Source organism: Triturus cristatus, chromosome 1_2, assembly GCF_964204655.1.
Source record: "Triturus cristatus chromosome 1_2, aTriCri1.1, whole genome shotgun sequence".
Lineage (NCBI taxonomy): Eukaryota > Metazoa > Chordata > Amphibia > Caudata > Salamandridae > Triturus > Triturus cristatus.
The window spans coordinates 87,335,184-87,349,028 of NC_140580.1; the positions used below are offsets into that span (position 1 = coordinate 87,335,184).

At 43.6% G+C, this 13,845-nt stretch overlaps 1 protein-coding gene across 1 annotated transcript in view; it reads right to left on the reverse strand.

Annotated features, from left to right (window-relative positions):
* Positions 1-8,869: 8,869 nt before the first annotated feature.
* BTBD16 (BTB domain containing 16) overlaps positions 8,870-13,845 on the reverse strand; it is a 654,256-nt gene continuing 649,280 nt past the window's right edge. Inside the window, exon 17 of the mRNA XM_085614582.1 lies at positions 8,870-8,938. Within this exon, the coding sequence (XP_085470708.1) occupies positions 8,870-8,938 (69 nt within the window). The remainder of the gene's footprint in view (positions 8,939-13,845) is intronic.

Consider the following 13,845-nt stretch of genomic DNA (forward strand, 5'->3'; position numbering starts at 1 on the left):
TGAGTTTTAATTGGATAGCCCTGTTAAGTGAGGGAACACTCAGGAGTCAATAGAAGTGCAACAAGCACTGCACTCTTTATCGGCAGCAGCACACAAGTTCTGCCCAATCAAATGCTGTAATCAAGATAAACATGTAGGGGAAGCCAAAGTCTCTGACTGTTGTGTTTCTTAAAGCTTTTTTCTGCTGATCACATAAGGTATGGTGATAGCCAGACCTAAAAAATACATATCAGAAGTACAAACACACATTCAATAAGGTGCTTAAAAGCTCACATCATTCACTTTTCATTACCCTAAGTACATTAACGCTTCAAGAATAACACAAAGAGTTATTTCCTATGTTGTGGAGTACTGATGATGATCCCAAAGTTATGAAGTGGTTTTTAAAACAGTATTAGATTTATTTAAAAAACTTTTTGTTTTCATAATTTTCCTTCAATGCTTTTAGTGTCTCTTGCACCATTCCTACCTGAAGCCATGGTGCCCATGAATCAAATTGAAAACTTAGTATTAAGTGAATGACACTGACTATATAGACTTAGGTGCTTAGGTGGCACACAGTGTGTAGTTGGTCACTCTGAATACATATCCATTCTGAGGACATGTGTCAGATCCAGTTCAGGGGGCATGGAGCTCGCAGGAGCTACTGGGCCTCAGCCATGGGGGCAGGGGAAGTTTACCTCGGATTGCCAAGAGTTTGCCATACTTTGGCTTCACAAACTGGGCATACAAACCCTTCAGTGTTGACTTTTAGTGGTAGCACTTTAGAGCATTCACACACTTCTCAGCGAGGTAATGTAGGGGTATGGAAACTCAGAACTCAGATCACCCAGCACAGCAATACCTGTTTGTCCAACCCAGTGCTTTATTTGGATAAGAAACATACTTTAATAGATGCTCTTAAAACGGTATAGTGCCGCAAGTACAATAATATGCAATGCCACTTAGGCTTCTGCACCTTGGGATACTGTCTTCCTCTTCTCTCTTTCACATGAGTCCCTCCTCTTGTGAGTCTAGGCAGGTCCCCATTAGGTTAGCTTTGTGAGAAAGTAATCAAGGTTCAGGTGCCGGTCCCCTGTTCAATAATCGCTGTGCTCAGTTCAATACAGTCTCCTAGATACAGATTCACCACAACCAGGTCTCTATGCGTTTCAGAATCAGGTGTCTCCGATCTCCCACGCTTCTAGGATGAGAAGGCATGATTGCAGGAGTGGCCCTCGGTCCTGGTAGGCCGCAGCAGGATGAGGCAGTCGTAAGTCCTTTGGTAAATGCGGGTAATGGAAGTCAGTGTGGGCTCATGGCAGGCATCACACCTGCCTCTGGGTCAGTGGACAGCAGATGGACCACCACTTACATGGGTGTCACCACAGTACACTAGCAGCCACAGGATGCACTTTGTAAATGCAGTGGTAACCGTCATGTGCACAAGTCTTGGTTACTACGGTAGCGTTCACCATGGACATAGTTTTTGGCTTCTGTGGCAAAATAAGCCACAGGAACAGCTCTTGATTTCGTGTCTACACTTACCATGTGTTTAAGTGCGCCAGGTATGCTCAGACGTGAGTCCTGGGCTCACTGTGCCACTGGAATCGAGCTATCCTGGCTGAAGAGGGGTGAAACCCCGAAACCGGTCCTAGGATGCTTGTTTCCGGTCCAGGGAGGACCTGGCTTGGCAGTTCGGGCTGGACTGTTCCCATGAGGCACAGGGTCAAGGCTGATTTGCATATAGCCAGGTCTAAACTGGGGTGGCATGGTGAGCAAAAGAATGATGGATTTAACCCAGATCTCTTGACTGGGGGTGAATGTTTTGATTTGTTCTGCATTCCGTCCATCAATTGTGTGTCTTTTGCTTTCTCGCCCTAAGTGCGCCAGGTATTCTCAGACGTGAGTCCTGGACTCACTGTGCCACTGGAATCAAGCTATCCTGGCTGAAGTGGGGTGAAACCCCGAAACCGGTCCTAGAATGCTTGTTTCCGGTCCAGGGAGGACCTGGCTTGGCAGTTCGGGCTGGACTGTTCCCATGAGGCACAGGGTCAAGACCGATTTCAATATAGCCAGGTCTAAACTGGGATGGCATGGTGAGCAAATGAATGATGCATTTAACCCAGATTTCTTGACTGGGGGTGAATGTTTTGATTTGTTCTCCATTCCGTCCATCAATTGTGTGTCTTTTGCTTTCTCGCCCTAAGTGCGCCTGGTATGCTCAGACGTGAGTCCTGGGCTCACTGTGCCACTGGAATCAAGCTATCCTGGCTGAAGAGGGGTGAAACCCCGAAACCGGTCCTAGGATGCTTGTTTCCGGTCCAGGGAGGACCTGGCTTGTCAGTTCGGGCTGGACTGCTCCCATGAGGCACAGGGTCAAGACCGATTTGCATATAGCCAGGTCTAAACTGGGGTGGCATGGTTAGCAAAAGATTGATGGATTTAACCCAGATCTCTTGACTGGGGGTGAATGTTTTGATTTGTTCTGCATTCGGTCCATCAATTGTGTGTATTTTGCTTTCTCGCCCTAAGTGCGCCAGGTATGCTCAGACATGAGTCCTGGGCTCACTGTGCCACTGGAATCAAGCTATCCTGGCTGAAGAGGGGTGAAACGCCGAAACCGGTCCTAGACTGCTTGTTTCCGGTCCAGGGAGGACCTGGCTTGGCAGTTCGGACTGGACTGTTCCCATGAGGCACAGAGTCAAGACTGATTGGCATAAAGCCAGGTCTAAACTGGGGTGGCATGGTGAGCAAAAGAATGATGGATTTAACCCAGATCTCTTGACTGGGGATGAATGTTTTGATTTGTTCTGCATTCCGTCCATCAATTGTGTGTCTTTTACACTCACCCAGTGCGACAGCTCTTGATTTAAGCAGCACAGTCAGCTGTGATTGTTTCTATTGCAAGTTTGGCTGCCTGCCCATGAATCCCTCTTGGAAATGCAAATCTGGAGAGACTGACTCTTTTCGGACTCATAGATCGCTTTCTGCAGTCTTCTTTCTCCTGGTAGACCCTCCACACTAGAGTCTGACAGTTTCTGGTACTACCTGCACAGTGACACCTCCTTCGGCTTGATAGGTTCTTTCACTCTCACAGCAGGCAGACTGGCTTCCAGGTGCTTTAGGTCAGGGGTATTGCTTTTTCAGCAAGTGAACACTCCAGTTGATGTACCCTCTTCTTTGGGAACACACCCCAGTTCCAGTTGTTGTACAGCAGTCCTCAAAGTATGCTGCAGAATACTCCCTTCCTTGGTGAAAGGACTTGGAACTGGAGAAACAAAGATGTAAGTATTTCCCATTTGTATGCAGTCAAAGCAGATAAGAAATGTGGATTCTCAGTTTGCAATCTCAAAACAGGTTTGCGGTGGTTCTTCTGTCAAGTGTCCTCTCTAGGCTTTTCTCCAGACAGGGTATTTTTATAGAGTGATGCTCTTCACAGCTGGGTAGTCTCCAATCTGGAGTACTCACAACAGAGGCCCAAAAAGGCGTGAAGTTTCTGCAACTGGCTTTCCACCAGCCATACTGAACAGTGATTAGGATAAAGACAAAAGGCTAGCTTTACCTAAAAGATCTCTTTCGCCCTGAACAACAAAGATGACAGTCCCACCCCAAACACCTACCAAATGACAGTACCACAGGAAAATTAATCAGCAGCTCCACTCAGCAGGAGCTGCTTAAGTAAATTTTATGGTAGCCTTGTCGCCTCGCTCTATTTTCAGGAATGACAGCAATACTCTCACACTCTCCATGAAAACAATCTCATCGACATCTTGTGCACCGGAGCAGGCTAGGGGCTTCCAAAATGGGACCTGCAGCCTCCTTTGTCTTGCTCACTCATGCACATACTGCATGTACTACACAAGTCAAAAACACACACAATCCACGTGGATGTTAGTACTAGTATCTAGGTCACACATTGATGCAGAATTCTACACAAGTGGGGCCGGCTACACAGATAGAAGGTCTGATCATGACTGAGGATTCACAAAACACGGTATGCTGCCACCACCGCTGCACATGCTAAACCCCTGACAGAGGCAGTAGTCCACTGGCAGCAAAATGATAGATAATTGGTGCACCCCTCCAGGTCACAGGAGAGTTGCAGGACTTTAGTGTCAAGGGCAGGGATAGACCTCTGCACATATTATATCAGTGTGAGCCGGGAGCCAAACACCAAAAACTGGGATATAAGTAAGTCACAGACAAGCACTCAGAACATGGCAACATGACTGCACATCCTGCAGGGAACATTCTTAGTCCAACAGGCAATATTATGTTTTTACTAAATTTACATGGCGTATCTGACAGTCTTTTCACTACATATATGTTTATTTGATTCCTATGAACATGCTGGTTTGTGTATACTAAACAAGTTCATGTTTATGTCTTAATGTATACTCATTGACCTTATTTCCAATCATTGTCCATCTCTACACAGTGCACACATGCAGGAATAGCCACTCTTCTCCCAATAAATGCTGAGTAGCTTAGATGTTTTTTTTCTTTTCTTCACAAGAATGATGAGTTGGTAGCAGCAAAAGCTAACTGGGGCCAGTAAAGTTAACATTCCTTATGGCATGGTGGCTGCTTTGCTCAAAGGAGACCTGTCCTATGTCCTAGAGAGCTTGCCTACAGCCTGCAAGGCTGGGAGTGGCCACAAGCCCTTATCATGGAGCAGAAGATTTGAATAGAGAGAGAGCTATCGAGGGGCCTTCAGACCTAAGGAGAGGCCTCAAGGTCTCAAACAACAGCTTTTCTAGACAATTTCAGGGGGAAAGGTCCACCAGCCATAATTGCTGAAGTTGTAGTACCTGAGAACATCTGGATTTCTTGGCAGTACAGCTGAAATTCTTGTCACCACTGTCCCTTGCTGCATTAAGTCTCATCCAACAATTTCACTCTTCTCACATCCCTTCCTCCTGCTGAACCACAAACTAAGAAGCTTAATATAGTTTACCACATACCAAAACAGAAAAATATCTACAGTCACTCACCTTTAACCCCATGAAAAGGCTTCATCAATCCTTCATCAATGCTGCAAATGCCTGTGTGCCAGACGAATAGCCTGCAGGCAAATGTCAATGAATAGCTCTGCAGCCAAAGCAGTCAGACCAGACAAAAACGAATTGAATATAGGTATTTTACCAAAGTAAATCTAATTGCCTTACATAAAACCCTCCCTAAACCAAACATTTTTTTCAAGAGATACCTCTAACCACTGGTTAATAACAGACTGTCTATAGTCAAAAATATAGAACGATCTGAAGATCTGCCTCAAAACATATAACTACATTCCAAGAAAATAACCTGTTTTCACTGTTCCAAAACAAATTCTAGTATGGCTGAGGTACAGAAGGAGCAGTGATTTCCACACGGAATGAATTTAAAACAGTGGATTAAAACTAGAGTACCACCACAGCTATTACTTGAACTGCCCCTTGCCTTTGATACTGTTCACCATACCAAGCATCTACAGAGACTGACAACATCAGAGTGCATAACTGAAGCAGATTTAATCTTTTCTTAGATAGATCATCTTCTCACTGCTCCCTTCATGTCAGCTCCATTAATTCACAACTAATTTACCAAACATCTTTACCCCTTCTTTAACATGTATCTTAGCTATATATTGCACCCAATCTGCTCCTTTCATTTTAAGTGTTACTGTTAAGCAGATAATAAATAATACGTATGAAAACTAATCTAACTTTGACTCATACTCAATCGGACAATATCTGAAAGTCAAATAATGGATGATATCCAACTACAGCAAAATAAACACGTCACAAATCGAAATACCCATATGCAGTAAATGGACCAAACAAAGCTCATCAACAATATGGCCTCAGCAAGTAGGCCCACCACCAAACAACTGAGCCTAAGAGAGGGATCGAGGGATAAATCCGGACTCCAGTCGGTCACTCATAATATGATTATGTTTGTCTAATACATTTAAATTGCAGTTTGGCACTTCTTTACCGATCTCTGTGTAAGAGGACAGGCAATCCAAAAGCGGTGGGGGGAACTTAGAAAACCTGGTTAAAGTGGCAAAGAATAAGGGTCACTGAACAGCTTTATCTGGTTTATCACACAGACTCAGAGAGACATGTAACTATCACAGCACTAGCATTTAAATATTCTAAAGATATTGACAAAATAAAATAAATATTAATGAAATACAAATTATTTATTAATGGAAATTACACTTTAAATGTGCAGTAATATAGTTCAGAAGGCCACTGGAAATATACAGCATGAAATCCACTTTGGACATCTGTGTACCGCTTTCAAATTGCAATTATTTTGCACATGCAATGTGATAGCAATGTTGCACACACACATGGACCGGCCGGTCTCAGTACTTTACATATAAGGCGGAGATGTGGTCCAGAGGTTAAATTCTTGAAACTTGGACAGAGGGGTTGTAATCCCAATTTTAGCGCTTCAGCAAATCATAAGACAATTCTAGGCAAATCACCTTGTCTCCTTGTGTCCGAAATGTGAATATGAGTGATTGTGAGATGATATTAACACACACATGGTTACTATCACTTGTTCCCCTTCAATTCACATCACATCAGGGTGCCTGTAATCCAGGCTCAGTCGCACCAGAAATGCCATAAGGTTCTATGTTAGCACCATTAAGCAAGCATAAAAAAGTATATTGGGGTACTGCCTCTGGTATAGCATATGTTAGAGCAAACAAGGTTGCTGTAGTCTTATAAACTTGTGAAGTGCAGATGCTTGCACATGTATCTTTGCTCTGGACACAGCATTTAGTGTCAGTGGGATGGTAATGGGCTGAGGAAATGGGGGTGAAAATCAGATTTTACATTTCGAGGACTGCATGGTGGGGGACAGATTGTGTTTGTAATTCACAAAGTCCAAAGGAACAGAATGACAGACAAAAATAGATGGTGCTTAAGGTATAAACAATGAGCCTATGGTGCCAAGAATTTCCTTAAACTGTGTTATCTGATTTTGCTCAATTTAATTGTTGAGTATTTTTTCACAATTTTGGTTATTTTTCATATACAATGCGCGTGAGTTTAATCTTTAGTTGAACTCGTAGAACACATGATAAAGCCCTTCATCACACGATGGGCCTTCCTCAAACGTTACTATGAAAGTACTGAGTATTTTATGAGAGTCCTTTCAGAGCTTGTGGCTTTTTAGCAAATGTAAGTGTAAAATTAGATGGAAAATGCACTATTTCACCAGTGCTTAATTAGAGCTGGTGATTTCCGGTGTTCAGCACCGGCACTTAATTGTCAACAACGGTGTTAATGACAGTCTGGTGGTGATGTTTGTCTATTTTAGAGATGAGCGCAACATCAGTTGTTTATTATTCAATATACATTAAACGTCACTCATTTCTGCCACCCAATCCATTCTTATGGCTATGCAGGCCTGGAATAGTCTGAACTGTCACACTTGTAGGAGTGTGATGGCTGGTATATGTGGTAGTACTGTCATTGGCAGTGAAGGCAGGTGTTTTTTGGGGGGGGGGGTGCAGAGGCCTCTAGCACTGTGCATGGGTGGGGACCTGGGAGCTCCTGACTGGGTTCAGAGCGTAGGTGGGGGGCCCCCTCCAGGTACTTTGCAGGGGGAGGGGCTAAAGTTTTGTAACGCCACTGCAAGCTTGATATTGTTGAGGTGTTGTTCAGCTCCAAGGCGTACCTCCAATTCAAACAAGGAGCACAGCCCACCTAGGGGTGTTCGAAGGGAGATGTGCTCTAACATGCTTGGGTGGTGTGACAGGGCTCGCTGGTTCTTCAAGGCTCTAAGCAGTGACGTAGAATTCATTCAGTTCTTGGAGCACGTGGACTATACTGCACACAGGTCGCAGTTCTTCTCAAACGCAGGATGTGGTTTTGCTTTCGCAAGTGCTGCACACCATATGTTGGACACACATCAAATAAAGTTATTGTTTAAAGAGCATGAGATCGCCCTTAAAAGGCTGAAGTGAATGAGTAACAACATTCAGTGGAATTTTAATTGCCAGCTGAAGCTTGCCTTGAGTCTGGATTCTGAGGAGAAACCGTTTGATAAAGTATCAAACATGGCAGCCCGAGTGACTGGGATTATCTTATTTCTACCATATGTCACAAATTATCCAAATACGAAATATTGAAAAGCATACTATCTAAACCAATATGTAGAACAATCTATCGAAAGTGACAAAAAGTATTATAACCTAATAAAGTGAGAAGGTGGTGAATTAAAGAATGCCCACTTTTAAAGTGGTCATCTACCCTACGACCCATACAATAAATATACTCTCAGAAGCGGGAATACTGTAAAGGGAAAATACTAGCACAAAGCACATCAGACTCGGAGCACTTAGAGATAAGGAGTTTTATTTTAGATATTTAATATTGCAATATTTTTTCTTATTATACTATCACGTTGCAATATTTTATTTTACACTTGTCACCGATCTGTTATTATTGATTAATTTAATTCCTATTTCGAGTTGGTAAGCAAACGAGAAACATTGATTGTAGAAACATAGTACAAAAAAATGAATATAAATCATCTAACTAATACTTAACAGCTAGATAAGCAGTATACATGATTTATGAAGATAACTAGTTAATCTGTTTGAATTTGTCCACAATTGAGTTTGTCTGTTTGTCTGTCCATCACACACATCAGAAGAGAGGAAAAAGGTAGTCAAGCCTTCTTCTTTTGTTGTTGAACTTACAATGTGGAAGTTACCACAACACTGCATGCAGAGACTTAGTAGAATGAGGAAAGATTTATTGTAGTTGAACTATTTTATAAACTAGGCTGTTGAGTAGCACACAGGCTAAACATCTCAAGACAGGTTTCTATGTACCTCCGCCAGGCACTCTGGAGCCAGTGACATGCTTACAAATCTCCTTTAGGATGGTGGAAATAACAGTGCAAAGGTCACATAAATGGGATGGTTCGGTAAACACACCTTCAAGATCTGAAATAGAAGGTTCATAGGCATGTTAGTCAAAATGACTTTGCAGATACTAGAATGTGCGTATTATAGATGTTTTGTTGTAAAACAATTTTCATAAACAACTTTCTACAGACGGGGCACTACCTCTGGTATGCTTATGATAACACTGCAACAGGTTTAAATTATGTAGAAGTTGAAGAAGGGCACTCACTCTATACTGAATTGTATCCCTGCCACGTTCTTGATACTTGTCCCACTACTAAATGATTCCCCTAATATCAGATGAGTATTCGCAAATTAATCTGCATCACTTCTACCTACTATACACCATTATTTAGTGCTATATTACCTTAATTCTATTTCTAGCATTCAAAAGAAAAGAAGTGAAGGCATGGTGTCTTAACTTATAAAAAGGCAACTGTAGCTCGCTTTTTGCCTTCCTTACCTAGAAGGCACGCCACGCCTTTCCCCATTTTTTACAACAGTAAATATAAATCTATTTTTCCTTCATACCTTTTTTGTAAATAAGACGAGTCATAATACGAATAGCCAACATTTAAACAAACAAAACTTTTTGTTTGGACATAGGGTAATTTTAATGAGGAAATATTCATATATTTGTATAATGAACTACAAACATATTTGTATGCTGGACAAATTGGCAAATCTGCCCAAGTTTACTAAGTAGATTTGCTTATATGGATCCCCAATCTACGAATGTTAACATAAGACAGGTATTTTTTGGCAAAAACAGACTAGCATTGGTCAGTGTCGCATTCACGCAGAAGCACATAGGGTCTGCACAAGCTACCGTCATGCATGCACAGGAATCTAGGAAAACAATTAGGTCGTCTGGACGTACATTGTTAAGGGCAAGTCATTTTGACAGTACCATATTAAGTTCATGGTGTGGGAGACTGTCTTCCTGGGCCTAATTTCTTTTAAAAGTCTCTTATAACAGGGATCTTAAAAAGAGGTTTGCAAAAGATTTGTTCTGTAAGAGGTAATGGCTGTAATGTTTATCTTTATAGAAGGGTAATACAGCCCAGCTTTCGCCACATATAGGAGATGCAGGAGTACCACTACTTCCTGGCATCTGGTTGAGCCGATGTTCTTTTGGATGTACCAGATGCAAAACTTCTTCCATTTGAAAGTGTAAGAAGTTCTGGAGGACGGGTTTTTAGCTACCTTCAAAATACCTTTGTACTGTTGTGGAAGATTTTATGGGCCTAGTCACAAAGGCTAAAATACACATGTATAACTAGTTATTCATATGTATTTTTACTACTACACCTTGGTTGAACTCTACAATTTTTGGTAGTCACCATTTCCAAGTGTAGATTTACACCAAAGTGTAGGGTTACATGCCTCCACCCCCTCAAACGTGAGGGTAGATACTCCTACTACAGGATTCAAGTGTGTATTTATTTAGAACATATTATATAGCGCGAACATGACCACCGAGGGTATCAGAGCGGTTTACAGATTGTGCAGTAGGACGAGTACATGCAAACACAAATAATCAACATATCGAAAAGTACATAGACTTAGAATGTACAACATTCTCAAGAGCCTAGCATCTAGGACACAGAACAGCGTCGAATGGCCCGGGAGTCAAGTGGGGAAGGCAGACTGAGGCAGATATTTCTTCATCAAGACCTCTTTAACTTCTGATTTGAAGAGGACAGTCGAAGGAATCACCCTGACTTTAGGGGGAAGAGAGTTCCAGATCCGTGGCGCCATACCTGAAAATGTTCGATTATAGGTCTTTTTTTTCTTGAATTTTTGTGGCTTGAGTAAGAGGGTGCTGGCACTTCTGGAGGCTCTTGAACCATATGAGAGTTCCAGTTTCTGAGCGAGGTACATCGGGGTCTTGAGGTGGATGGCTTTGTGTGTCATGCATACAATTTTCAGCTTTATTCGAGCTTCATAAGGGAGCCATTTCAGAACTAGCAGGTCCGGAGAGATGTGGTTGAATTTGTTTGTGCCAGTTACGAGCCTGGCCGCAGCATTGAAGGTCACACTAAGGTGAGCGGTTTTCACTCTGGGCAGGCCACACAGCGTAGCACTGCCATAGTCCAGCTTTGCGATCACCAATGCTTGCACTGCAACCTTTAGATCATGAGCAGGGAGATAGGGTTTGAGATTCCTAAGGATGCTGAGTTGGAAGTTCGCTCCTTTGGTGATGGAACTGATGTGTTTTTGCATGTTCAGACTCTTGTCTAGTATGATACCAAGTGAGGATGCCGAGTCCACGAGGTGAGGTCTGCAGTTAAGAGCCGTAAGCTGATTCAACCATTGTTCAATGACCGGTGATTGCTTATAGGGTGAGATAAGGAGGAATTCTGTTTTTAGAGCATTTAGTTTCAGGTGGTTACGTGTCAGCCAGCTTTGTGTTTCCAGAAGGACTGAGTTGAGGGACTGAATGTCCTCAGGGGAGGCGATCTTCAGGTATAATTGAGTATCGTCCACATACATGTGATAGTGAATGCTGGATGATTTCAACATTTCTGTTAGAGGCTCCATGAACAAGCTAAAGAGCGTGGGAGAGAGTGCTGAACCTTGGGGAACCCCCAGCTAAATCGGTGCAGGATGGGACAGGGATTGGTTCATCTTGAAGCATTGGGATCTATTCAGGAGGAATGAAGAGAACCAATTAAGCACAGGCCCAGACAACCCCATCCTGTGTTCCAGAAGGTCAATTAGAGTATCATGTTTGACAGTGTCAAATGCTGACGAATGTTCAAGAAGGATCAGTAGGCACGACTCACTGTGGTCCAGAAATCTTAATGCGTCATCGACAATGTGCGTTAGGGCCGACTCTGTGCTATGGCCTGAGCAGAAACCAGATTGGCATTGGTCCAGGAGTTGGAAATGGTCGATATGGTTGCAGAGTTGGGCAAGCACACATTTCTCCAGGAGTTTTGCTAAGGTGGGGATGTTGGAGATTGGGCGGAAGTTATGAAGGTCCGAGGGATCCGCAGTAGGTTTCTTTAAAATCGGAGTGACTTGACCCCTTTTTAGGCAGTCTGGAATAGCCCCTTGCCGCAGTGATGCACTGACTATTGTAGTCCACAATGTTAGTAGGGAGGATCTAACTTCTGGGAAAAGGTTTGATGGCAACGGGTCATTGTAGTGGTTGGAAGGCTTCAGAGTCGACAGCGTTTTGCGTATAGCGCATTCATCCACGGTTTGGAAGAGACTCCAGGAGGCATTGTTTTTGGGAAGGTGCGGTTGCGCCGGGACCATGAAACCCCTCCCAGGTGGGCACAGGGCGGTTAGTGGACTGATCGACAGGTGGTTACAGGCCGATCGTAATTCAGTTTCAATCTTACTGGTCTTATCTGTGAAGTAATTTGCGAATTCTTTGCAGTTGGGCAATATCCCTTGACCCAGTGATGCAGAGTTCGGATGACTATTGGCTTGGGACTTGATGAGTTTGAACAGTTTTTTTGGACTGATTTTTGCTTGGTCTGAGTTCTGAAAAAGGTGTCCTTCGAGCATCTGATGCGTTTATTATAGGTGCTTCTCAGGGATCTTAGGTGGTAGAGATGCTCAAGGGATGTATTGGACACCCACAGCCTTTCAGCAAGTCTTAGGTTTCTTCTTTCTGAATTAAGACTATCGGTAAACCATGGTTTGGAGAGTTTAGAGGAGATTCTTTTGACCTGTAGTGGAGCGACCGGGTCTACTACATACAGCATTGCATGATTATAATGGGCTGTAAGGTCGTGGACATCCGATATGTTCGGTGGTGGGGGCAGGATGTTATCACAGAGAGCAGTCAGATCATGTAGGTTGATGTTCTGTAGGCATCTTTTCAACTGTTTTGGGTTCTTGGGCTGGGTTTATTTGTTCTTACCAAATCCAGGATACAGAAGGTGATGCAATAGTGATCTATCCAATCACACGGGAGGATAGAATCCAGGAGGATGGAGTTGGGCTTACCAATGACGAGATCTAAGGTAGCTCCTTTGATATGAGTGGGGCTGTCACAGATTTGGATTAGGTTGAGGTCAAGAAGGAAGGATTTTAGGCTATTGACCACCACATAGTTTACATCATTTCAATGGAGGTTGAAATCTCCCAGGAAGATTTGGGAGCCGTGGAAATCTACATTGGCTGAAATAATGTCCATGATCTGTTCTGTGAAGGGAAGGTTGTCATGAGGGGGGTGGTAAAACGTGTGCAGTTTGCAGGAGTGATTGTTGCCCCCAGTCACTTCAATGCAGAGGTATTCACAGGACGGCAGAAGGTCAGTCTGTAGTACCTTCACTGTAAGGTTGCTCAGGTGTAAACATGCAATGCCTCCACCTTGCCCTAAGGATCTGTCCAACCCAATGATATCATAGTTGGGAGGTATTAAGAGGTCCAGGAAGGGGGTAGGTGAGTCATTAAGCAAGGTTTCCATCAGCATTACAAGGTCAAGATCCTGTGCCAGGGTGAGGTCGGCAATGTCCGCAGCGTGTTTAGCTGCCGATCTACAATTCAGGAGCACGCATTTGAGACTAATGACGGCGTCTGTTGGAGCAGGTAGCGTGGTGGTGACTCGCGTGAGGTTGTTCTCATTTAAGGTTCTGGTGTTAGGCCTAGGTTCCCTGAAGGGATCCATGGGGATGGATTCAATTTGTTGCAAGTTTGCTATGGAGGGTGGGTGAAGTGGAACATCAGAATGTAGGAGAGAATGAATATCTGTATCAGACAGGGAGGCTCTGCATCTGGAGGGGCGAGCAGGGTCATTAGGGAGCGGAGCGGAGGCCCACCTATGAGGTATGTGGGAGACATGAGACGGTGACCTCCGTGCGTCAAGGGGGGAGGGAGCCCGGAAAGCCGGCGATCAGGGAGCTAGCGGAGATGGTGATTGTTTGTGGTGGTGGAGCTTGGACTGGAGTTTGTAGACAAGGCCTAGTGACATGTAGTAGACTGCA